The sequence below is a fragment of the Melozone crissalis genome, unplaced genomic scaffold (genome assembly GCF_028551555.1).
Source record: "Melozone crissalis strain CALT ecotype California unplaced genomic scaffold, PUWL_Pcris_2 ptg000045l_1, whole genome shotgun sequence".
Taxonomy (NCBI): domain Eukaryota; kingdom Metazoa; phylum Chordata; class Aves; order Passeriformes; family Passerellidae; genus Melozone; species Melozone crissalis.
The window spans coordinates 3,778,235-3,804,035 of NW_026535823.1; the positions used below are offsets into that span (position 1 = coordinate 3,778,235).

The 25,801-nt window shown below is 40.7% G+C and overlaps 1 protein-coding gene across 4 annotated transcripts in view; it reads right to left on the reverse strand.

The window, feature by feature from the left end:
• PRRC2C (proline rich coiled-coil 2C) overlaps window positions 1-25,801 on the reverse strand; it is a 66,028-nt gene that overhangs the window by 36,164 nt on the left and 4,063 nt on the right. For all 4 annotated transcript variants that reach the window (XM_054286140.1, XM_054286139.1, XM_054286136.1 and 1 more), the window contains exons 2-12: window positions 13,943-14,110; window positions 12,682-12,859; window positions 9,201-9,304; window positions 6,202-6,333; window positions 4,115-4,287; window positions 3,688-3,767; window positions 2,946-3,079; window positions 2,777-2,864; window positions 2,376-2,517; window positions 1,341-1,415; window positions 26-629 (exon numbers count right to left, since the gene is read on the reverse strand). In XM_054286140.1, coding sequence (XP_054142115.1) covers window positions 26-629; window positions 1,341-1,415; window positions 2,376-2,517; window positions 2,777-2,864; window positions 2,946-3,079; window positions 3,688-3,767; window positions 4,115-4,287; window positions 6,202-6,333; window positions 9,201-9,304; window positions 12,682-12,859; window positions 13,943-14,057 — 1,825 coding nt within the window. In that variant the 5' untranslated portion in view covers window positions 14,058-14,110. The remainder of the gene's footprint in view (window positions 1-25; window positions 630-1,340; window positions 1,416-2,375; window positions 2,518-2,776; window positions 2,865-2,945; window positions 3,080-3,687; window positions 3,768-4,114; window positions 4,288-6,201; window positions 6,334-9,200; window positions 9,305-12,681; window positions 12,860-13,942; window positions 14,111-25,801) is intronic.

The following is a 25,801-nucleotide window of genomic DNA, read 5'->3' on the forward strand; positions in this document are numbered from 1 at the left end:
AACTCCTACTTGTGTGCAAGCATACCTTTTTCTTCCTTGTTATTCTTGGTTTCACTTTCTTGTTTTTCTACTACAGGTGTTGCCACAGGTTCTACAGGCTCAGGAACCTCATGTGCTGGTTTCTCCTCTTCTTTTTCTTTTTCATTCTCCTTCTCTTCTTTCTCCACCTCTTTTTCTTTCTCTTTCTCCACTTCTTGTTCTTTTGCCTTCTCCAGTTTTTCTTTTTCTTCTTTTTCCTTTTCCTTCTCCTTTTCCCTCTCTTTCTCCTTTTCCTTCTCCCGCTCTTTTTCTCGCTCCCTCTCCTTTTCCCTCTCCCGTTCCCTCTCTCTCTCCCTTTCCCTTTCTCTCTCTCTCTCCCTCTCTCTCTCTTTCAGAGGGTCTTCCCGGGAGGGTTTTGTCACGCAGCCGAATTTCTCGTTTAACCGTTTGAGTTTCTCAGCACAAGCTGCTTTTCGCTGCTCCTCCATTCTCCTCTCCTCCTCCTCTCGCCGCTTTCGGGCTCGTTCCACCGCAGCTGAGATCTCTGACTGCTGCCTCCTCCTCTGCTTCCAAATTTCATCTTCATCTGGCACTGGTTTAGGGGGAAAGGGTCCCTGCCTTCCCATCTGCCGGTCAGGGGGAGGAGGGTGCTGCAGGAAGAGAATCAGTCAGGTTGTACATGTGTTGTATAAGCAGCCAGCTGAAATACTACATTGTAACTATTTGTCAACACTTGAGAATTTGCATCTTTAAAAAGCAATGCTTGGAAGAAAAACCAGCCCCCACTTTCCTGATCTGGTTCAGATTCTCACTACCTAAGCTCAGAAAGGAGAGGCAGAGAAGGACTTGAGCTCATGTCTGCTCTCCTCCCCATCACCATCAAGGCAAAGCGACAGCAAAGATAACAAACATATTTCAGATTTGGTTAGAGGCTGCTCTAAATCTCAGGCAGAAGTCCCTCAAGGAGCCAAGGAATTTCAAGGTAGCTCAGGATAAGAGAGATTTTAGTTCACATTTCATTTGGGACTCCATCTCCTCATCTGTGTTGGCAGCCATCCCTCCAGCACTGTTCCCCTGCTCCTGTCCTCTCCAGTTCCCAAGTGGGGCCGGATAACTGAAAGCTCCTGAAATTCTTGTGCATTTCACATGGCACTTACAAGATGGGGCAGCTTTACACAACTGCAGCGTGGCTGTGCTGGGGTCCCATTCCTACCAGCCCTAGGCACTACAATCATTTTACTTGTTAAAGGAAAGCTTTATCATTGTGTGAAGCATATTTTTACTTTTCTTAGTCTAAATCCCTCCACCACAGACTAAAGAATTTAACTCAAGGAAATGAGGACAATTCCAATCTTTCTTACCGGTGGTAGAACAGATTTTGGAGGAAGAGCAGGGCCACCTCTTTCATGCATAGAAGGCTGTGGTGGACCTCGATCCTGTAGGATCAAACAGTACCAAGGTTAAGCAAGCTTCTAACCACAGCTAAGCTGAAAAATTTTAGATTTACTCTTTTCTACTGCATTAAGATACTCCATCTAACAAGGCATCTGCATTCAACACAAATCTACAGTGAAACAAGGGCAAAAACATTTTCACTTTTCTGTACAGAGAGCTGAACAATTTAAGTTTACGTTTCTGCACCGTTTATTCCTTAGATTCAATGTAGCATCAAACCTTCAAGAACAGTGTGATCTTTAATACAGAGAGAAAGTGCAAGTAAAACTACTCTCAGACTTCCCATCTTCATTATTACTGGTGTCAAGAGAAAACACTTCTGGGAAATTTTCAAAACCAACAGTAGCTTTTCCTGGGGGAGGGGAGGGGAGAAAATAGCACTGTAGCAGGCATAAATTGAGGTGGATGGCAATATTCCTCTACTAGAGGAAACAAAAAATGGCTGAGTTGATGAATTCTACATGGTCTGTATAAAATCCATTAGTGTGAGAAGTGAACTCACATTACAGCTAAGCTGCACTGCACAAAGTGGACTGTGATACAAAAAAAAAATCCCCACACCCATGAAAAATCTGTGGGCTATTTATCCACTGGCAAACCTGATGAACAGCAGAATGCCTTCATCCATTTCCAGGATGGACACACAAGAGTATGGAGCCTGTCAGCTGAACCCCAGTGCCTAATGAAGAGCTCTGCCCCCCCAGGGCTGTGGGGCAGGACACACTGCATAAAGCCAGGCTATTTTTGTGCTGCAACCAGAGGCAGCTAAGTTGTCTGAGCAGCACCTGATCAGTTAGCAGAGCTCAGATAATGCTTTCAGCAGCTAATGCCTTCCCTCATGTTCATAACCTTAATTGACCTGACAGTTTGGAAAGACACCTGAGTCGGAGCTCTCCTGACAAGGCTGCTGTCACAGGAGCTGAAGAGAGGAGCACACAAACCTGATCAAGCTGAGAGCTTTTGCTGTAAGACCCTTTGGCTGCTGCTGTGGAAACCTGGGTGGCAGACTTGGCATTTGTCTGTTCTTCAGTTTCCTTCTGGCCATCAGGACTCTGGGAATCTTTTGATGGTGTTTGTTCATCACTATGTGCAAAGAAATAAAAACAGAATGCATACTCCACACAGGTATTTGGTGATTTATCTCCTAGCCTCAGCATTTCTTAGTCAGGGTAATTTCTACTCCACACCCAGCTGGCTGGAGTCTGCAGGCAGTTATGCAGTTGAATACAGTATTAAATTACTGGAATTAGTGCTACTGGAATGAGTACTTGCACTCATTTCATTAATCCCTCCAAAATCTAGTTAAGTGACATTTCCCATCTGATTGGCAGCACCAACTCACCCGCTTTCCTTCTCCTTCTGGCTGCTTCCTTGCTCATCATCATCACTGAAATTCAACTGCTCAGTGTAATCCACTTCACTCTGAGCACCTGATGCATAAACAAATGTTCAATTAACCTTTCAGAAACATTCAGCACACAAATAACAGACCATTAAGCTGATGTTCTTACCTGCCCAGCCTTCATCAGCCTCAGCATCCAGATTATCAAATTTATCCAGCTCTTTGAGCTCACTAGCACTGAGGATGGATGGGCGTTCAATGGGTTCTGAGCACCATGAGGGTGGGCCCCTTCCCCTTGGGCCTCTAGAAAATGAGAGAAACAAAAGCCACTGTCACTACTTATCCACAAGTGACAGAGAAAAGGTCAACTTGTAGGAACATTATTTGAAATATACAGCACTGTTGTTTCAAGCACAGTGAACTCTCATGCACTGGGTGTCTACCAGAATTCAAATAATTACTGTTCCATGCGCACAGCTACCCTACACTATGGAAAAATACACAGAAAAGTGGAAAAATTATTTTTATAGTGCATTAGAGCTCAATTTGAATTGGAAAGCATCAAAGGTGACAACTAGGATTTGACTACTCTTACTGTAACAATGGAAAAGTCTTTTTATGGGCAAAATACTGCTTTAAGTTTCAAAGATGTTCCTGCAAGTGACTCCTGCTCCTCACAATCAAAATCCCTGTAATATGCAGAATTGCCTCAAGTTTTCCAGTTGAGCTCTCCAACTTCAGACACCCCATGACACTGCTCCACACAAGCAAAACCTGGGAGGCTGACCAGTGTCAGTTCTTATAAAGGGTATAATCACCATTGAGATACTCAGTGCAAATGATTTCTTTTTTAAATTAAGTCACAGAGTTCATATCCAGACAAAAACCACAACCATTTTTAGGTTTCTTACCTGCTAGGCTCAGAATTAGGAAATCTTGTTGGACCTTGCATGGAGGGAGGATATGCCATTCTGGGATACTGGTTAAACATCTAAAAAAGGATTGAAAACAGGAGCCACTCATTAAAAAGTATTACTGCATTAAATACACTGAGACCATCAAAAGGAATAATGGAAATAAAGTGAAACTCTCCACTCAAGCCTGCTTAATATCTCAAGTGGATGACATCAAGTCCCCAAGGGGAAGTGACTGGAAGTGTTAATCAACCCCTGACAAGTTCAAACTCCATGAGCCACATCCTGTGCTGGGTTTCAGTCCTGCCCTTCCAGCAGAACTGATAAGAATTCCATGGAGGGGACAGAAAGGGGCCCAAGAAAATCCCACCAGCCAAAAACCAATCCCTGCTGCTTAAAAAGGATTCATGCAACCATCACTCACATAAGGAGGCATCATTGCTCTGTACTGGGATGAGATGGGTGGCTGCTGCTGGCCATTCAGCTTGGGCTGAGGGACCTGGGGCAACCTCACATCCCTCTTGTCTCCTGCCTTCTGGCCATCATTCTGTTCTGCTGATGCAGCACTGCCATCTTCTTGTCCCTTAGCATCTTGATCTGTTGGAGAAGCAGGAGAGTTGTTCATATTACCCCCATCCCTCCAATCAGTAGCATCTGCATGGACAGAATCAGCACACAAAAAGCCAGAAATAGACTTGAAATTGCAGATTTCCAGGCAGGGATGGTGAGGAACACGTTGTTCCCACGCAGCCCTGGGTGACACAGCAGATGCATGTTCCTATCTGCTACTGCAAGAAGCACTGGCCACTCCAGAATCAACAGAAGCTGCTCCTGATCCTCCTCAGCCCTAGGTCCAGCTGTGCTCCTCAAGGGTCAGAGCTAAATTTATGGACTGCTCTAGTTGTCTCATTCTACCTTCCAAAACACAGTGCAATTTTGGAAGGATACTGATTATAGCACAAGAAAGAAAACAGATTCAGCTGTGCTAAGTGGGCCACTGTTGACTCAGTGTGAAGATGCTGTCAAGGCAGAGATCAAGGTTCCTAAGCAGCAAAGGCCTGTAAGGAAATTCTCAAGCAGCTCAAAAACAAAGGATAATGCACAGAATGCATCCAAATGAAGACAGGTATAGTCTGGTTTGCATCTCTGCCTGATAAGGATGGAATAGAAGTGATAAGGGCTGTACTTCTGGTGTGAATGTCTAGTAAATTGTCCAGGTAGAGTCAGTGATTTTAATTACTTATAATTTGTGCCAGGCACTCCATTCTTTTAGAAGTTTCTGCCTGCAGAGCATGGGTTAAAACAAAAAAACCCCATCAAGGTAAACTTAGCAGCAGTGCTCAGATCAATGGAGACAAAAATTCAGAGACACACTGTAAATGATGTTCCTTTAGGGACACAAACCCTTTAAGCAGAGTTAAACTCTGCTCCTAAGTATCCATTACAGTTCTTGCACTTATCTCTGCTGGGAAGCACAGCTGCTAAAGGGGGACTGACTACTTGCCAAGTTCATTTAGCTTGCTGCTGTCAGACAGGAAAGAAGGGCTTAATATAGCATGTACAGTGCTGACCAAAACTGCAACTGCCTGCAGGAGGCTGCACAGACACAGAGCTGCTCTCATTTGGGGCTGGACACCTCTCCCTTATCCTGATAATTTATTCTTTAGATCCAAATCAAGACATCAACAGCCACATGGCCTTGGTCTGCAGGACCTGACAAACAAATCAAGGAAAACCAAGACCTGTAACAAGGAAAGGAGTTACAGACTCCTTTTTAAAGTGCTTATCACTGGCATGGGACAGTGCCAGCCACAGTGCAGGACAGGACACCTAGTCCATCAAACCTCATCAAAACCAAACTTCTGAGGGAGAAAGGAGCTTCGTTTTCCACTGGTAACAAGCACAGTCCCAAATACGTTCCCATTAAAGTGATCTGGGGCAAGAAATACATATTTCTTTCCTGAGAGATGTAAACCCAACACTGTTATAGTTGTTTTCACCAACTAATCCCCCACTGCTGAAACAGATCCAGCCGGTCAGAGCACTGCATGCAGGAGCTGAAGATGCCAATGCCTTTAAAGGCACAACCCCTTTTTTGGCATGCTGTAGACTGAACTTCCTCGTCAGGAATTTTCAGGCTCCACTCTTAGGAGTATGAACAACTTAAGGCCAGCCCTGATCACCATTTGTGTAATTAGTAAAGCCTAGGAGAGTTCTTTAAAGAGGTGTCCCACCTGCTGTGACATCAGCAGCTGAAGTAAGAAAACGCCAGTATTGTGCAAATAGAAATGTTCCTCAGAGCACAACTACATGGGAAAACGGGAAGTGATTAAAAACACTATTTTCCACACACCATGAACACAGAAAAGCAGAATAAAGCCCCAAATATCCACTTCTTCCATGTAGGAACGTGCTGATTGAAACAACATATTCATCTATTTCTCCAGTTTAGGGCACAAGCAGTAAGTTCCACACAAAGCAATTTCACAACAATTTGGAGCTCACACTTACTCTGTGGTCGTAGGTTGGCTCCTGATCCATCTTCAGCTGCATCCTTATCCTTGCCTGACTTCTCCTGATCCCCAGCTGCCGGCAGACTGGGGAATTCTTGCTGGAAATAACTATTGATTGGAATAGGTGGACCTGCACAGCAAGATATTCACAGGGTCACAACTTGCTGTAGTCAAAATTGGTCAGAAAGCAACAGAAGCCTGATCATCCTTTAGGAGTGAACATTAAAGCTTTAAAATAAAAACCATTAAGTGTTAAAGCCACAGTCATTTACTGGCAATATAAAGGTTGCCAATTCCAAAGCTGTTAAATTTACTGGACCAACTGTGACAGCTGCTGAAGAAAAATCCAGAAATACTAGAGAGCAACAATGGAACAAGACTTAGCCCAGGGAGTACCTGGAGTTCCTCAGCTCTGTAAGTCTTTTTATCCCCTCCTTTCAGACAAAGATTTCCTTCTTTTCACTCTAAAACTATAGTCCACCCAAGAATGGACAACTATGTAATTGCAAACACATTTATGATTAATTATTGTTCTAGTAAGAAATCTCTATGACTTTAAAAGGCCACAGCTTTTACACTATGAAAAAAATATCAGAAAAACATTCTTTGATTTCTAAAACCTCTGACATCATATTCAATACTGGAATTAAAGACCTCTGTTGCACGTAGTATGGAAGCCACATATAAAGCTTGTTTTCCTTGTAAGAAGGTTTTGTTGGCACCTGCTTTGCATCAGTTTCCTCCCCATACACACAATGTATAGTGACCTATTAGATCAGCAGCATTTCTGTGCCAAATCACCAATAATCTGAGTGCAGGTTTCCATTCCAACAGCCTGTTCCTGGGCCTGTCTCTGCTACTGACCACTCTAAGGGATGTGGTGGTACTAGGCTACATGGATTAGGGGAGAGGGCAAACTCATAAACAAGGATCTGAATATATGGTGTCCAAATCCCCTCAATCCTGACTATTGGCTTTTTTTAAACAACTACAAGAACTTCTGCTCTCTCCAGTCTCTGAAAGAATCATTCACAAAGACAAAATGCAGGGATCCCAGTGGGCTTTCATTTGGTTGGGTTTTTTAAAGAGTTAAACACAGGACAAACTCCTTACTCTGTGCTGTGTAAAGGCATGTAAAAGCAAATGCCAGTATTTATCCCTGTGTCTACAAATTTCCTTAAACTTTCAATTTTCATTCTGACTTCACATACAGACCACATTAATCTGGTTTTTCTAAAGGACACTGGACTGCTGCTGCTCCTAAACAGCTACAAGCAGTGACTTCAAGGGGAAAGAAAAGCAGTCCCACTGACCAGATGACCTGCCAGGCAAGGGAGCCCTCTCTGAGATCCTGTGGCATGCAACATTCATGAGTGTTATGAATCTGGAAAAATGTTTTCTGCTCAAGCCTACACAGTGAACAACGTTTTAATGGCAAAGTAACAGCACCAGAGATCTCCTTGACTGTGTTTAAAAAAAGCCAGACTGGCAACCAGCAGTTCAGAAAGAAGTTAAAAGATATTTTGGTAGTAATTTACTCCAAATTTTAGTTGAAGCACGAGCTGAAAAATACACACTGCTGTTACATTTCCTAAGTCTTTCCCTTCTCCATGGCCACCAAGAGGATCAGAGCAAGGTTGAGCCTTGCTTCACTCAAATTTTACAAGAGCATGAGGCTGAGTGAGTGCTGGAAAACAGCAAGGTCTGAGAGCCAACTGCAGCTCAGGAGAGCAGGAGCACAACAGGTGGAGCCTGGCTTTCAAACCCAGGACAGCAAACAGCTGCTGCCAATTCCCATCCAGTGCTGCTTCCTGAAAGCCTCAAACTGCAAACCCAGTGCTGCATTAATTGAATGAAATGAGGGTGCCATCTGGGCTTGGCACACGAGCTGCCATGGTAACTATGAAATAATTAGCTAAATGCATTTTGAAGCTGCTGAGCCCAATCACTATTTCCTGTGTCATGGAGATGATCTTATCAGCTTCTATGCAGATCACTTTGCATCAGTGCTCATTCTTGGTTTTTAGTTCCACAGAAATCCTATAAAAGCTTAAAGGAGAAAAGTTGCTATATTTGACAGCAGAACACTGAACACTAAGCAGCATAAATGGAGTATTTAGAATTGTCACTTCTAATTCTCAGTGTAAAAAAATCATTAGATATGTGATGTTAACAAACTCCATACAATAGGTAAGAAATTACCTCCATGCTATTAATATTTTATTATTTTAAGAACTCAATTCTTCAACTGGAAAGCCTAAACTCCATTTTATAGTCATGGAAAGTTCACAAGTCTCAAACTTAAGGAATCAAACACATTGCAGGTTATTTATCATAATGGAGACAGAGGAATTTTAAGTAATCTCTCACTCTACAAGCATTTTAAAAGAAGATTTAGTTCTGAACTTACATCTGTAATGAAAACACTCAGGCTGAGAGTAACACTGATGGAAACAATTTTCCATCCTTTCATCCAATTATGTTAAATAAACCTCCAAACACACCTTTAATGTTTTTCCCAGAAAGAAAACTACTTAAACACTATCACTTTGATACTAAAATAACCAAGGCATTTATAAAAGGAAGGGAAAAGTGCTGCTATTTCACATGTTTCAACAGAAGCAAAACTACACACACTTTGCACAAAATGATCCAAAACCATGATCAGAATGACCACCAACTGTTTACATCTCTCCTTCCCATGCCAAAATTGTTTGTATTAGAAGAACTGACTGTGAATTGCCCTCCTCACCACAGCCACACTGAAGATTTTATGCTGCCACCATCACTTCTTTGGCACTTCAAAAGAGGTGACCAAGCTTGTAGAAGTGAGCCAGCCCTGCTGATAACTGCAGTGGCTGGGATGGGCTCATCTCCCAGTCTGAAATGTTGCTTCCACAACTTCCCCCAGTCCCAAGTGGCCAAGGCTGAAGGGACTGCTGAGTGTGGGGGTCTCTCCCAGCCTGGTGTGCAGTGCAGAAGCTGAGCAGCACTCACCATCCTGTCCTGGCTTGGTGTTGGCCCAGGATTTGGCAACAGGAGCTGCTTCTGGAGGAGCAGGAACAGCAGGTTTTGGCTGGGGCTGCAGCACGTCTGGCTGTCTGCAACGAGAGCAAAAGCACTTGTCAATACAAGAGGGTGAGCACACAATAACAGTGTCAGGATGGCTTCTGCAAACAAGGGAATAAAACAGGGGAGCTGTGCAGCTAAAACCAATAACTACTTTTCCTCAGAAAAGGCATTTTCTTATATAAAAGGAGTTGTTTTAGTAACAGTTAAAAAATTGAATAAATTAGCTAATTATGTGAAGATTCCATTTCCTAAAGAGGAAAGGAATGAATGAAAATGGCTGGGCAGAAAATGCAGCCAGGCATGAACTGAATTACAGCTTTAAAAGAATTGTATTGGACAATCAAAAAAACCCAATCCATCTACAACCATCAAAGGAAATAATTTGGATTAATGTTCTCCTGCCTTGGGAATTAACAGAGGAAAGCACTTCAAGACCACCATGAACTGAGAGAAAGAAGTCAAACACATGTCAGGAATTCCCAAATAAAAGGAACTGATAATGAAAGCTAAAGATATCATGAAAAAATCATGAAAAACTCTATGGGTACCATGAACTGAAGCTTAGAATATTAAGTCTGAAGAAATGGGCTCAGTCTCACCATCTTAATGAAGAGGCACAAACACTCTTTTTGTCCAGTGTAAAAATCACAGACAAGCCCTTCCTGGTCAGCAGATTCAGTCATATTGTTCAATCTCTTTCTATAAAAGTTATTTCTGAAACCTGCATATTGAGGTAACTTAAGACTCAAAGCATTAGTGTCTAAAACCAACTAAGACTTCTTAGCTCCTTAGTGGGACCTTTTGATAAAATAGGAATTATGAGGCAAATCCTGTAGTCTAGAATCACTTATACACCAGTGAAGAGAGAAGCAGTGTGCCATCATGTCACTTCACTGACAAGAAACAACTGTGAATGCTTCAAGTAGATCCTAAAGTGATCCTAAATTTCTGAGGACTACCACTGAGAAATCAGTCCCATTTGGGTTCTGCAGTGATCAACCCAAAGCACTCCACAGGACTCTCAGAACTGCCAGAGAAGCAAATAACATTAAAAAGATCACTGCTGGGCAGAAACACACAAGCTTCTCATAAGGATAACAAAATGCAACTTTCATGTTCCAAGAGGGTATTACAATCAAGGGGGAAAACCCCAGTACTCATTTTATTTCTGTTTTTCACTTGTATTTCTTACAGCTGCACGTTTTCTAAGCTTTGGGGAATTTATGACTTACATGGCTGAACTTTGTGACACAAGTGAAACAAGGAACAAGAGTGCTAAAGAAGCTACTCCTTGCATTTCTCCTGTTTCAAATACAAGCCCATTTAGAATTTTAATTATCTAAGCACTGCCCTGCAAATATGGATGAGTGAAAGAACTCAGCTGAATTTATCAAATCACTACACAACAGCCTGCACTATCCAGGAAAGAGACTGAAGCAATACCCACAGAAATGAGTGGCAACTCAAGAAAGCAGTAAGGTAATTAATTTTCATAATTACAGGGAATAACACATGAAATGATACAAGAGAAAATGAAATGATACAAGAGAAAATGCAATAAACTAAAGCAAGCTGTTATCAAGATGTAACCTTTATCTGCAGCACTTCTGAGAGGAACAATAAAACACTTCACACATAAACTGCAGCATTTCAAGCACACTGAAATATCACAAACACAGCAGTAGTCAAACAAATGATCTTAAGATCTGAGCAAACACATCTGATGTTCAAATTTAGGAGAATTTCCTCATGGCCTGGGCATACACACCTGTTCCTGGGAACAATCTCTCCCTCCCTAGTTTTATCTGGATTCTGAGGCCTTTATCAGAGTAATACATATGGAAATACAAACAACTTCCAGCTGCAGATAAGGGACAGTCACTCATTTGTTTGTAAACAGAACAACTGCTGGTATCTCCTAACACATGGCCATGCAAAGGCCTGCTTTGGTCAAACAAGCTCCCAGCTCAACACAGATTTAACTGGGAAAAGTAGAAGTGACCTTGAAGCACAGGGAGATGTTGTTAAAATACCAAAGGGCAGAAAGCTGCGACTCTGCAGTTTCAAAAGTTTAAAATAAAAGGTTAAACACAACACTATATTCCTGAAGTCTATCAGCTTTTTAAGGAGATGTCTAAAATTGGGATTTAAATGTAGGAATGTACACAAAGAAAAGTAAAGGGAGAGAAAGATGAGGGAGGAAACCTTTAAACCTCATCTTTTGCTTTCACAAGCACTAGGAACATACAACCATTGCCCCTAAATTTCAGAGTTTTCAGAGCAATTTAAATGAAAAGAATTAATACTTAAACCTTGCTTCTACTTAAGCAGTGAGAATCATATCCTATTTTAGGCTTACATGGCAAAAAAGAACTGCTTTAAAATACTTTCCAATTAGAAGCTGAAAATTTTCAGTTTCCATTTAATTTTTTCCTGAGCAGGACCAGGAGTTGGACTCAATGATCCTGACAGGTCTCTCCCAACTCAGCATATTCTAAGATCCTCTGATCCTTTCATCCGATTTTCTTTAGTTGTACAAGTGTGAAACAAATCATGCACCGAGAATGGGAAATTTGTATCATACAAGGTATACAACACTGCCACAATTCTGTCTTTTTATTTCACATACTGGAGGAGTCTGCAACAATAGTGTAGAGCTTAAGATAAAAAAAAAATTGTAAGTCTTTAGAATTTATGGCATTCTAACAAAAAAAATTTAAAGTGGAAATATTAAAAATTATTAGAAAAATAAAGCAGAGACTTAAACTTATGCAAACCAGGAATTTTTGAGTTTCCTCAAACTCAAATTGTGCACAAGCACAATTAAGCTGATTTTTGCATATTCTCATGAAATTGCAAGCTATTCTCTAATTTTCCTGCTCTGTTCCTTGGGGTTTTAAGAGAATTTTATTTAAGGTGATGACACTGATCTTACAAAAACATGCTGCAGTATTTCCTGTCAGCAGACATCAAAACTTACATGTCCAAGGAAATATTCTTCCCCTCATATGAAATTTATAAGCAGATCATTTTCAACTTAAATGTGAGGAGGGTTTTTTTGTGCAAGGTTTTTCTTTTAAATATCTCTCTACTATCAAGATTCTGCTTCACAGAAATTAGTAGTGGTGCTATTTCCTCTCTGATAGCTACACTGAGAACACTCCAGTGTAGCAAATTTCTTCCCAGATCCCGACAATTCACACTTTTGGGTAAACCTGAGAGAAATGGCCCTACAAACTAAGCTAGTGTTAATTCTTTTTTTATTTTATTTTTTAATTCCACAGAAATCCTATAAAAGCTTAAAGGAGAAAAGTTTCTCTATGAGACTGCAGAACACTGAACATTAAGCAGCAAGAAATGGGAGTAACTAGAATAATTCTCAGAGCAAAAAGAGGTGCAAACTCACTTCTCTTCTTCATGCTGTTCTTGTTTTGAAGCCCATCCTGTGCCATCCTTAGGCACAATGTTCACATTGGGGTCGTTGCCTTTGTTCTCTGCTTTCAGGCTGGGCAGATTAGCTGGGGGAGGCATCCTCCTGGAAATAGCAACTTTTCCAAGACTCTGCAATCCATGGCGTGCAGCAACTGGGTGCCAGAACAGAAAGTGCAAGTTAACAACTCTGTTTAGGGTGAGCTACATAAAAATGGTTTGTAAGAAAGTCAGAAAAATTTAAGAGTGTTAAGAATGAAAAATTTTTAATGCTTGAAAATTTATTATTTAAAGAAGGGAGTTGAAAACACATGGTTTGGGAAGACCTGAGTACTTTCTAAGCAGTGAGTCATTATTACAGAAATTAAAAAGGATATATGGCCCTACCTTTGTACACAACATTCAGTGACAGAAAGCTAAAGAAGCCAATTACAACATGATGTTAATGTCAAGCATTACCCTCTTGCTCTCCTGGAGCTTAATGTACATTGACGAGTTCAGGAATACCCCTATGGGTCTGGCCCATTTCTTTATTGCTGCAAATTTCAGCTGGCAGATGCTGCCCTCGCAAAAACATTCCTACAAATTGTATTTACTCCAGACCACAAGTACAAAGCTAATGCACCCCACAAGACATTCAACCTACCAAGTATCCAACTCAGGCAACAAGCACAAGTTACTGCCCTGGGTAAAAACCAATATTGTGGCAACCTTCAACAAGCCTGGTCACTCTTTTTCTCTTTCACAAACAATTTAGGCAACTTTGGCAAGTTCAAAACCTTCAGAATATCATTTCCCCCTGGTTCTCCATTCAATGACTTATGAAAAAGCAGGCTTACAGTCACCTTTTTCAAGATATCAGTTGAAGTTTTATCTAGGGCTTGTCAAAAAATCCAAGTCCCTGAGCTGTGAGCACTGCCTTTTCCTTAATTAAACACTTCCAGCATGGCAAATGTAAATGCAGTAAAATGCACAGCTGGGGAATGGCACATCTTTATTTACCCAGATTCTACTTCCTACTAGGCTGCAAACGCTGTCTCTCTGAACTGACACTCCTGCTTACAGCTAAGCAGAAGCTCTAATGAATGCTGCCTTCCCCAATCCCTCCACTTCACTGCTGCACCAAGCAGTTATGAAAAACCATGCTGTGGTTAAGTGCTCATATACTCTGCACTCTTAATTAGCACTGCAGTAATGATGAAACTGCAAGAATGCAACTCTAAAGAGAGCTTACTCACCTGTGGTTTTCTGAGTTTCCAGTGACTTTCCCTTGTAGGTATTAAACAGACTGAGTGTTGCATACTTTGTTTTTCCATCCTTTGCTTTTGTACTCTGGCCTGACTTTTCCGACATTTCGCTGGAAACTCATCGAGTCCGGTACCTTCCGTTCGCTCCTCAAAATCTGCCTGTGGAGAAAAACAACACAGAAGTGAAACAACCCGAACCAAAATCTGCCTGTGGAGAGAAACACAACAAAAGTGAAACAACCCGAACCAAAATCTGCCTGTGGAGAAAAACAACACCAAAGTGAAACAACCCGAACCAAAATCTGCCTGTGGAGAAAAACAACACCAAAGTGAAACAACCCGAACCAAAATCTGCCTGTGGAGAAAAACAACACAAAAGTGAAACAACCTCAACAGGATCCAGGACTGAAGTCAGAGTTCACAGGGCAGAAGTGGACAGCATATTTAACACCATTAGCACTGTTTCATTGAAGAATTCTGCAGGATGCCAAGGAATGCATTAACTCCAGAAACCTTATCCTTACGTAACATCAGGAATTTTTAAGTATTTCTATCTCTTCAATATAAATGTCACAAAATCAGGAGGGTCAGCATTTAATTAACATCAAACACTGGTTTGATGTTAAATTTGATAAAATAGTAAATACCATCCATGATTTCACTAGAAAATGAATAATAAAAAGCCAATCCCAAAGCCCACAAACACACAGAATTTCCACCAGCAGCTCCTTCCCCACTGGGGAAGCTCAGTGACCTCACCCACTCCCAAAGCCAAGTACTGAGACAATTAACATTTACTGCGGCACAGTATTTCTGGAATCTGCTTCTTTTTTCTCCAATTAAAACCATCATGAACACAGCAGCCAGAGACACTAAATACACAGAGTAAGAATTTTTTGTTTGTCAAAACCAGAACACAGTCTGCTCAGAGGAGGAGAGTGAGAATTCCTTAAACCAAGAGTTACACTATTCTTCCTGCAGCAGTAAATTACAGGGCTCGTGGAGGAGGTCATTCCTCTCCTCCTTCCTTCCCCCAGAATAACAGGCCTGGAGAGAAAGAACCCAGTAATTAACTGTGATACTTCTCTAGAAGTTCTTGGAAGGAACTTGCAGAGTTGCTGCTCATCACCAGGCAGGAACACAAGTGAGCATTCACTCAAACAGAACATTATTTTACACCTTGATTTCTCTTCACAGTCAAAAATCCTGCCACCCTCTTTACAACAACAATTTTTCATCTGTTTCTATATGAATTCCAGAAGAGTTATATATGCTCAAAGACTTGTGTTTCAATCTAAAAGCAGGCAGCAAGAAGCAAGACATCCTGCTCAAACCTTTCAGTGATCAAACTCCCATGTCAAACCCAGATCCTCAAAGGGAATGGGATTCCCATGCAAGGTGCTCATGGATTAAGAGTTTGCAAGGACAAGCAATCTAAAGAACAAAGCACCTACTTGGTCATGACAGACATTCAGCAATGTCAAATACCATGGAAATTTAATTTACACAGGTATGATAACATTTCCATCCTCCTCTGCTTTCTACCTCAATTTCCAAGCCATGATTGAAAGGAAATGAAGATGGCAAATAACCTTGGGATGGCTCAGCTTCAGCACAACCTGGGCCAGAAGCTGTTCTATTACAATCCATGCAGACTGCTGCAAAGGGGACAATCTCCAGCCTTGTATGGGGCCAAGAAAATATTCTCCCCTCAGAAAAAGACAGCAACTCCCAGATTCTTCTTCCAGATTAGTCAGCACTTGGCTATTTCAACAGCAACTGTTACACCAACAGTTATTTTATGTGTCATCCAAAACCACAAAATGCAGGACGGGAGCAGGGTGAAACAGGGCTGGGAATCAGAACTCTGGATGAGCTGTTTGCACCTGAAAGAACGTGTGAGCACAATTATTGCAGTTACAGGATCACCTGAAAGCTGGTTTGCCACCCTGTGCTCCTGGCAGTTCCTGCCCAGCACCTTCTGTGGTGCTCCAGGATAACTGTGGTGGATTTTCTATCATAAATACAAGGCTGGGAACAGAGAGGAACAGAGGAGTGGAAGGGACAGAACCTGCCAGGCCCTTTCACAGAACTCCTTCTGGTAAACTGAATCTCCTTCCAGAAGAAAAAGCCAGTGCAGAGCCTCGTGTGTGATGCAGAGCCAGCCTGATAAACGAGTCTGCCTGGATTCAGCTCTGCAGACAGGCTGGAAGCAGCAGTCTGGCCATGAATAACAGAGATGGGCAAAGCCTGACATGCTGGATTGCAACTAACCACTGGGGCAGCCTCAAGAGTGAAAGGCTGCTTGATAACTCCAAAGATAAGCTAAGATAAGATAATTCATGTTTCAGACTGGGTGGGTTTTTTCCTGTAAAGATATTTGAGTGTTGAGCTTTGGCTCCCAGTGGAACCTTGCAGTGTAGCTTGTTTTTTTGGATAGATGAAGGACAGCCTAGCAACCAAGTCTGTGGCTGGAATCTAGATTTTGTATTTATGATAAAGAGTCCACCACAATCATCCTGGAGCATCACAGAAGGTTCTGGGCAGTAACTGCCCAGTGCAGAGGGTGGCAAACCAGCTTTCAGGTGAGCCTATAACTGTATCAAGTCAAACTACAATCACTGTCCTCACATGTTCTTTCAAGTGCAAACAGCTCATCCACAGTTTTAATTTTTGGCCCAAGACTCATCCCAGCCAAGGAGCTTGTAACAAGAAGTGGTTGTATAATGGTGAATAATCTAAAAACTGGCAAACAAAATAAATAAATTAAAAAAAGACAACTTGGGTCATTTTTTACCCCCAAAATTGTTAACAGCAGCAAAGACTCAACAGAAACAGACAAAGCAAGCAGAAAGCAGTTTGAGGGTGGTTTAAGATAATCTTCTGTCATATTCTTCCAAAGCCTGCACCTCTGGTAGAGATGAAATATGGAAAATCTTCATCATAATAACATTCTTTTTTACAGAGCAATACAGATTTCATACTTGGGCAGACCTTCATTGTAAGAACTGCTCTTCCTAGAACGTGTGACAGCTCCAAGAACAGGGCAGTGAACACATTCCCTGAATACCCCTTTTTATGTTTAATTTAGAAAAATCAGTCTGCTCATTACAACTGAGCTCTAAGCCTTTTATACCATTAAAATTCATACTGTTTGACAAGTTTTTCCCCAACTTGTATCACACAGGAAAATAAACTGTTTTACAATGTTAAAACTGCACATTCCTCAGTAATCTGACTTGCACAAAATAAATAATTTCAATTCAGCAGGTCAATATATTCAATAATTTACAATATATATATATATATTTAAGTATATTTAGACCTGATACTGGTTGCCAAAGAAGATATTCTTACAAAATTAGACTTTAGACCAGGTACTGAAGCCAGGGATGACAAACCCTCCCTCTCTGAAGAGCCCTGAACAAACATCCTGCCAAGTCACACATTAAACAAGCACTCAGTGCCACCTGACATCAGCCATGAAGAGACAAATGCCTGACTCTGAGCCATGTAAAACCATCCAGCTCCAAGACTTTTCATCCAAACTTCAGCTGTGTGTGCCACATTCCTAGACCTGAGCACTGGAACCAGAACACCGGAGGTGTTTCAACACAGGACACACCAAGCCCTTTCCTCCCCAGGTGATTCCCAATTTGCCCAATATTTCCATATTTTGTTATTATTACTCAAACCCTCACAGTGAAGTGCTGCTGTGTACCAGGTTTAGGCTGTGAGCAGCCCTGAGAACACACACAAGGTGTCAGGAGCACTTTCCAAGCTAAGGAAGCACTGGAACAGCCACAATGGCACTTGGCAGGGTTCAAGAAATTTAAGCAAGTCAGCTGTTTATTGTGAATTATTACAGTTGCTATTATGCACAGCTACAGAGAGCACAGTGCTCCCAAAATTCTGGAGCAAACCTGCTCTGCAATGTTATTAAATCACTTCACTGTGCCTTGAAGATTTCAGGGTAAAAATTATTACTCTAATTTCTGTACCATACTATTTTTTCAGACTCCAACTGTTTTAAATCCTCAAGGAACTCAAACTTTTGTACAGAAAATAGCACACAAAGGGGCTGCCACAAATTCTAAATATCCTGGTCTCTGTTAAGGAACATTTACTTGTGCCCTCTTAGACATTTAGATCTGGTAAAGAACAAACTGAATGCAGTGGGTTCCAGACTACAAAAACATGTTTTTAATAGTAAAACCCCACACATATCCCACTAAATTCCTAGCTCTCCTGATCATTTTAGAACTCACCCCTATGACTTGTTTAGAATTTAATGATACAATCTGTTACTCCTGCAAACTTTGGATAGTGCTCCATTAGGAAAAATTGCAGCCTCAAAAAGGTGTCACCTCTGCTCCAGAAAAAAATTTTACTTAAACAAGGTAAAAATATTTCATATTTTGAAGTAGTTTTTGAGGACTGAGCAGCAAGAAGTATAAAACATTTAACAGCTTGACTCCTAATTTCTTGTCAGGCCAGATGACTAACCATATTTTATACATTGCATTTTTAAACCCCTACCTAGACAAAAAAGGTCTGGTTTTCAGTGCAACATGTCAAGAGACTTCTTCAGCAGTATTCCAGTTAGATTTAATACAGTCCTTCCATCTTAACCCCCAGCCCACACCTCTTCAGCCTACAAGCTCAATCAGAACAGGTAACCTGGACAGGAGTTTCACAGGATTGAAAGCATTAAAAATACTGCAATAATTCTCACAATTCCTATTCAACACAGCAAGGATCTCTAGTCCCTGTCACCTCTACTCCAAGGGCTGAGTTTTGGCCACATTTGGAGAAAGTTGCACTGGAATGACTGAAGGCAATGAGAACCATTCAGGACTCAAACCAGCTGGAGATCTGAACTCTCAGTGCCTCAAATCCATCTGTGAAATGGGAAACATCACCAAAAACACTCCATGAAAGTTTATTCATAACTTGAAAGGGTAAAACCCATCTTATACAAATCTGTTAATTTGTATCCAGCCATAACTTCACTTTTCTAAGAATAGCTTTGTTTCTGGGACACTGAACAATGAGGTTCTGGTAAATCCTGGAACCAAATACAACTACTAAAAAAATTTTTAAAATTATATATAAATATATAAAAATATATATTTATACATATATTTTAAATAAATATTATATATATATATAAAATTAAACATTTATGGCAACCACACATGCCATTGGTTTTAGAGGCAGATGCTCCCAAATCAAATTCAAAAAAAAAAATTTCACTGCACATAAAAATGTGCCATTAAAAATTTTAGACAAGGTTTTCATTTCAACTGTAAGTCTGGCATATCTAGATTCTAGAACTGAAGAAATTGCCCACTACTGTAAAATCTAAGCATAGTCTCCAGCTAGATATGAATTTTTGAAAAACAACTGTGTGATCTTCAGAAAAGAGACCAATTTAAATCAATTACAGAAAGAGAATGCCAATTTAAAACAAAGAAACAGAGGATACTGGAGTCAAAGCACTTGGAACCCAAGAAAGCCTTTTTTTGTGCTTTTTGTAACCCAATCTCATGGAATCCTATTATTTTAAAAAGACACTCCAAAATACTGTGCAATTATTGAGTACATGGGGTTTGGATGTGGTTTTGAAAAGGGAAGGTTGCACACAGATAAAAAACTGAATTACAATTAAACATTCCATTGACACGGATGTTTATCAACAATCTCTTCTTGATGGCTTTATATTTTCACCTCTGGAGCCACCATTTTTAGCCCAATTTTTATCTACAAAAGCATAACAACAAAACAAATACACAAAAGTCCTGGCCATTTATCCCACTATTAACAATTCTTAAGAACTGTCAAGCTTAATATGACACAAAAACAAGCTTGGAGAACCTCTGGTAACACTTGGGTAGCAAAGAAATCTCTGTCAAATCTAAATATCTAATAAAGCCTCTGAAATCAGGATTTCCCTTTCCTTCAAGAGCCACTTGCAGCAAAGTTCATTATCAAGCAGATATCTGTTAAGTAGGCTGAAAATTGCAGGAAAAATTTGGGAATTCCAAGCTTTTCCTTCATGTACCCCCATCAAGGCTCTATGACCTACAAGAGGAGAAAATCCTCAAATTATTGAAGAGTTCTTGGGTAGATCTCAGTACAGTTCATTCTATACAAGTTTGATTTCCTTAGAAAGTCTCACTCTTCCATCTCTAGATTTTGGGCTCACTGGTTTCCAGCACAGCTTGAAAGAGGGCACAAAGCACTGATTGCATGGACTCTGTGAAATCCATGGAGATTGGCAGCTAAGAAGGACAAAAAAACTCTTTAATAACCATCTCCATGTACCCATCACCTCCTTGGGAGAGCTGTAGGATGGACACAATCTACAGAAGAGTTAAGAGCCACCAAAAGGAAAAAAATCAAAATTAGTTTGGCTCTTCAGAACCAAGACACTCCATCCTGAGACTAGCAGGCTTTGCTAGTTCAATTATTCCTCAAATAGCTCTTCTTTAAAGCCTAAGAAAGTCATTCCAAAACTGCACCAAAGCTGAGTCTGTGAGGTGGGAAACACACCATGACACAAGACAGCCATTTTAGGGCATTAGCCTATAAAAATGGAATTTGGGGATGCCAGAAATGGGCATCCACAAATATGTCAGCATCAGTTTTAACAGACATGCAACAACAATCTAAATTGAGCTAAGCAAAGCAATGAAAAGCAACCCAAATTAGCCACCCACAAAAAAAACTCTGCTCAGAAAGTACTTCAAAGCATGTGTTACTCTGAACCAGCAATCTACAGGGAAAGTAAATCTGCTGCCTTAGAAAGGCTGCAAGGCAGCTTGTGGAACCCATTTTTTGGGAGAAATCAACTAAATCCTGGCTTTCCAACAGGAAAACCAGCAACAAACCACAACAGCTCAGGGAATTTTTGTTGGGAGCATTTTAAGGCTAACATGGCACCAAACAAACTTTTAGGATGATTATTGCAGAAAAAAAAATTATGTCAGTTCTATTAATTTTTTTTTTCTTGAGCACAGAAGAAAAAATAATTAAAAACCTCACAGATCCAAGTACAGCAAACCTTAAATTTGTCTCTAACCATAGATTTAAATATCTGTTTAACTGTATGTGCATGAATATTTCAATGCAACCATATTCCTGTGGAACAGCCCTGACAAAGGCAGCTTGATCAGCAGGCTCAATGAGAATCAGCATGACTTAAATGTGTCCACATAACAAGGGATTAAAAAGCCACAGACAGGTTAAACTCACACTGCCAATAAAGCTGTCAAAAATGCACTCAATGCTTTCATGTGGCACACAGCTGCTTGCTTTCAGCTAAGATCATTTCTGGTATTTCTAGTGCTTAGGAAATCTTCTCCTTTTTAGGTGACCTCAGGTAAGTGAGAGATTCTGGTCCCATTCCCTCCCCTCACAGGCAGAAATGATGCCAGTGCAGCTATTTAGGAACTTTGGGTGGAAATAAAGCAGTTTTCATTTCATTCACTGGATTTTTTTGCATGTTTATAGTCAGAACAGCAAATAAAATTGTTCAGTATCCCCACAAATACTATTTAAATATTACCTACAACAATGCAGTTATCCAGGAATTCAATGCTTTCCATGTTTGTCTCTTTCTTCCATGTTTCACACCAATGGCCCAAGTTTGGTCTTAAGCTTTCTACTAAGTGAAACTGTTCATCAAGACACCCCTTACATTGGCTTCTGCCTTTTACAAGGAGCTAAGGAGACAATTCAGAGATGCACTCAAGTATAAATACAGCTATTCTTAAAATAAAATGCTGAAATTAGGAAGTTCCTCCCTAAAAATTTCATTCAGTTCTCAACTACTGCACATGCAGAAGATAGACTATCCCTGTCTGCTGTAGCTTTATAATGAAATACTGGTATTTCTATTGCAACGATAACTTTACAATTAAAACAAAAATTGATTTCAAAAAATATTGATTTTCAAAGCGGAGTATCAAACAAGGTCAAATTAAGAAATTCCCTTCAGAGAATTTTGTGTCTCCTAATTCTTGTAACTTCCAGAGGTTAGATAATGAAAAATGGTACAAGAATCACCAGAGAGTTTTAACAGAAGTTTTTTTGGTATTCTGGACTAAAAGTCCAACATCTGCCACCTCAAGCAGCAGCACTTTTAAGCAAGTAAGACTCCTACAGAAAATACTACTCTGGTGGTCAGGTACCTTGAAGAAGTGAAATACATGATGTCCAAACTCAGCCTTAAGGCTCAAATCCTTAGCAAAAAAAAAAAAAAAAAAAAAAAAAATTGATGACTGGTTTAAAAGATCTAGATTGAAGTGATTTTAATTAGGTTTGTGAGTTAAGAAAATTTACTTGGTCGTTATTTTCAAACTTCTTTGCAACGAGGAATAGTGCTAACTTTTTTTTTTCTTTAGGCTAACAGAGTGATGGAATTTGCGTACAATCAAATAATAAAGAGAAGGGATTTAAAGGTTGAAGTTGTGAACCTGATTGCACAAAGTCATGAGCATCAGAATGTGCCAAATGCAGCCTGGGCTCAGCATTCCCCTCTGCTGGGATGGTGCAGACTGGTCCTGGCAGAGGCACAGCAGCTCAACACTGCAGCACAGTCTGTCTGTGTGTCTGTCTGTGCACAGGTTTGTAAGGCCGCCCACCGCTGATGGAGGTGATGTGGAATTGTGTTTAATCAAACAGCTCTCCACACGTTCTGCTTGCAGATTCCAAGAGTAACAACCGTCACACTTGTCCAGTTCTTCTCAGGGCAATTCCCAGTTTGGGTTGAGGCACAGCAAGGCAGCAATGCAAAACAAACCTTAGTGCTCACTGGCACATGAATAAAAAGCTGTCAGATGTCAAAAAGCCTCCTAAACTGCAGGATGGGAAGAGCACAGTGGAATGTGGTGAGCAGGTAAATACAAGCACAGTACTGCAGGTGTCCAGTTCATTTTCCCATTTGTTCTACACAAACCAGACCAGTGCAGAGAAACCCAACACCACAAGCACAGCCCAAGTGCAAAGGAGGAGTTAACCACCAATACCTGTACTAGAAACACTCCTTCAACATCAGCCCTTTGCAAACTACCCCACTTTCTCTGCCAGAAAGGATTTTTCAAGATGTTCAAGTAAAGAGACTGCCAGTGAGTGTCCCACCCAGGGCAGAACCAAACTGGACAAGGCAATGCACCAACCCAACACAGCTACAATTTAGACATTTCAAACATGTTCCAACCAAAAATCTCTTCTTTTCTGAGAACCTAACATCCCAGATTTCTCTGCAGGTCACTTTTAGAGCAGGTTATTTTATTTCTTCTTAGCCTGACAATGTCTTTACAAGTCTTTTCGGATTTCTTTGACATCAAGCATTAAGCAAATTTTTTGCAAGACAGATTTTTGATTTTCCAGTTTCATGCAGCTGGTTAAGAAACTTTCATAAATTGTAAATTTTTAATTGAGGCAGGAGTTTTGAAGTTCTGGAAGAAAGCCAGGGCCAAAAAAAAAAACCCCAAACAGTTTCTATAGAATTAAAGAGAGCATCATAATGATAAGAGTTCTCATTATTTCTGGGAACAGAACAATGCAAGTGCTTTTGCCCAATTAGCTTTTCAACTTGCAGATGCCAAATAAGACTTATTTTTAAGATTTGCAAAACCATTTATTAAAGAAATTTCCATTATTTGGAAGAATGAGAAAACTTCAAAGCTCACCAAACTGAATTGCTGCCTATTTTTGTGCACAAGATAAGGGAATAAATTAAGGGAAATTCTTGCAGAAAGAAGCTGTGTACCTGCTATCAAAGTGCAGGATTCAAACAGCAGCCTGGGAGGCAACATTTTCTCTGAATACAGAACACTAGCATGACCTGTCTTACCTGTCAGAAAGATTTTTAACTGAAAAAAATTACAACTATTCACCAAGCTTCTGCATAGCTCATTTAGATTTAGATTTCAGTTTATCCAGACTCCAGCAGCTCTCTGTAAAGGCATCTGTTAATGGTTAGGATCACAAACAATCCCATAAAAATTACAAACACACTCAGCACACTGTCACAAGCACCACTTTGTCTCTTGCTCAACTGAACCACACCACCCAGCAGAAGCCTGGGAAGGCAAAAATACCAGCAAATCCTTCTCCCCACACACGAAGTGACACGGGGAGCATCTTCCTTGGTGGCATCCTGAGGAGTGGCTGCTGTGTCAGGCTGGGAAAAGGGGGACAAAAGACAAATGCACAGAGGGGCTGCAGCAGCAGCCTCAGCACTCTGAGGTGAGCTGGGTGTGCTCCTCTGCAGGGGCTGCCTGGGGGAAGTTACCACAACAGCTGAGCTGAGCAGGATCCCCTCCTGAAGCTGCTCCCAGTGATAAACTGGTGCAGAACACCTCCTTCTAGGAAGCTGATCAAAGAAAATCCATAAATACAGGAAAAAGGACCAGATTCCCAACGGATGAGCAGAAGCTGCAGCCATTTACAGCCAATGCCCATCTTTCCACTGTTTCATTTTCCCCTTACACTTTAATACTTACTGTAAAAACCTCTTTATTGCCAACCCTTGCTGAGCTGGTGGAATATTTCAACCCTTCCCACCTACCCCATGTAAACCTGGGCAGTGGACAGAGAGCAGGACAGATCAGGAGAAAAAAGTTCAATCATTCCTTTGCTGGGAATAACTCTCTTCCAAAACTTCCATTTCCTACTCATTTACCACAATTTCCAGCCCCATGAAATAATTCATGTTTTTTCACAGAGGAAGTGAGACCTTTTGTCAGTGTTCTTCCCCAGGAACAACAACATTGAGCAGATTTCTCATGATGCTTTTCTGTATCTTTAAAGTATCCCTGACCTCAATTGCAAATAAGTAAAAAAATTTATACTTGTTTTTCCAAAGCTCCTATTCATAAATTAATGTTTAAATAAGAAATAATTACATGTAAGGGGTTTTATTTTGGAAATTTGTTATTAGTTGCTTGGAAATAATGTTCAGGCAAGCTCCTCTGTTCATGAGCTCCTACAGAATATTCTGAGAGTGCACAAGAACCACTCTAGGGCTACATCCTTAAGGATTTCCCCTCTTCTTTAGAACACACATGCCAAAATTATTCCCCTCTTTGCCAGCTTTTCCCCCCAATTCTTTTCTGTTCATCTTCTCAAGGTAATTTTGTTTTGAAGGGTCCAACCTGAAGATGAAAGCACTCAACAATAAGAACCTACAGAAAAACCAGTTTTGAACTCTTGTACAACCTCAGCATTATATTAAAAAGTTTAAAACAGTTACTCTAATCACTTATGTAATGACTTAAGCTACTTGTCACATTTAAAACTTCCCACCTTGTCCAAATTCTTTGCTGCCCATTACTCCTATTATTCCTAACCTGACTCATGTACATCAAAAAAAACCCACAATTTCTTGTCTGTATTAAAGAGATGTTACAGCATATTTTGAAGGTTTTTAAGATACTCCCACTGTGATAGTGAGAGCCAGGGCTGCCAAATGCTCCAGCTTGTAACACACTGTCAGCAGCAGTACAAAAATCTCCCTGCAAAGCAAATAAAGGTGGTAGAATTTTGTTCCTCGGTGTGGTCCAGCTTGGAGAGAGCTCACAGGCACTCACAGGCTCTCTACCTGCTGCCCATTATCCTCTGGAGCTCTGGCTGCATGCTTCTGCCTGTGACTCAGTTCTTGGAACAGACACATCTCCTTGTTCGCTGAGGAATGCTCAGCATGGAAGAGATGCAGCTGCCAACAGCACACTGACAACAGCTCTGGACAGCAGCAGTTCATTACAGTAAGGGCAGACTCCAGATCTCTGCTTTAGACTGGGTTTCACCAAACAAAAAGGGGAAAAAAGATGAGAAGCTAAA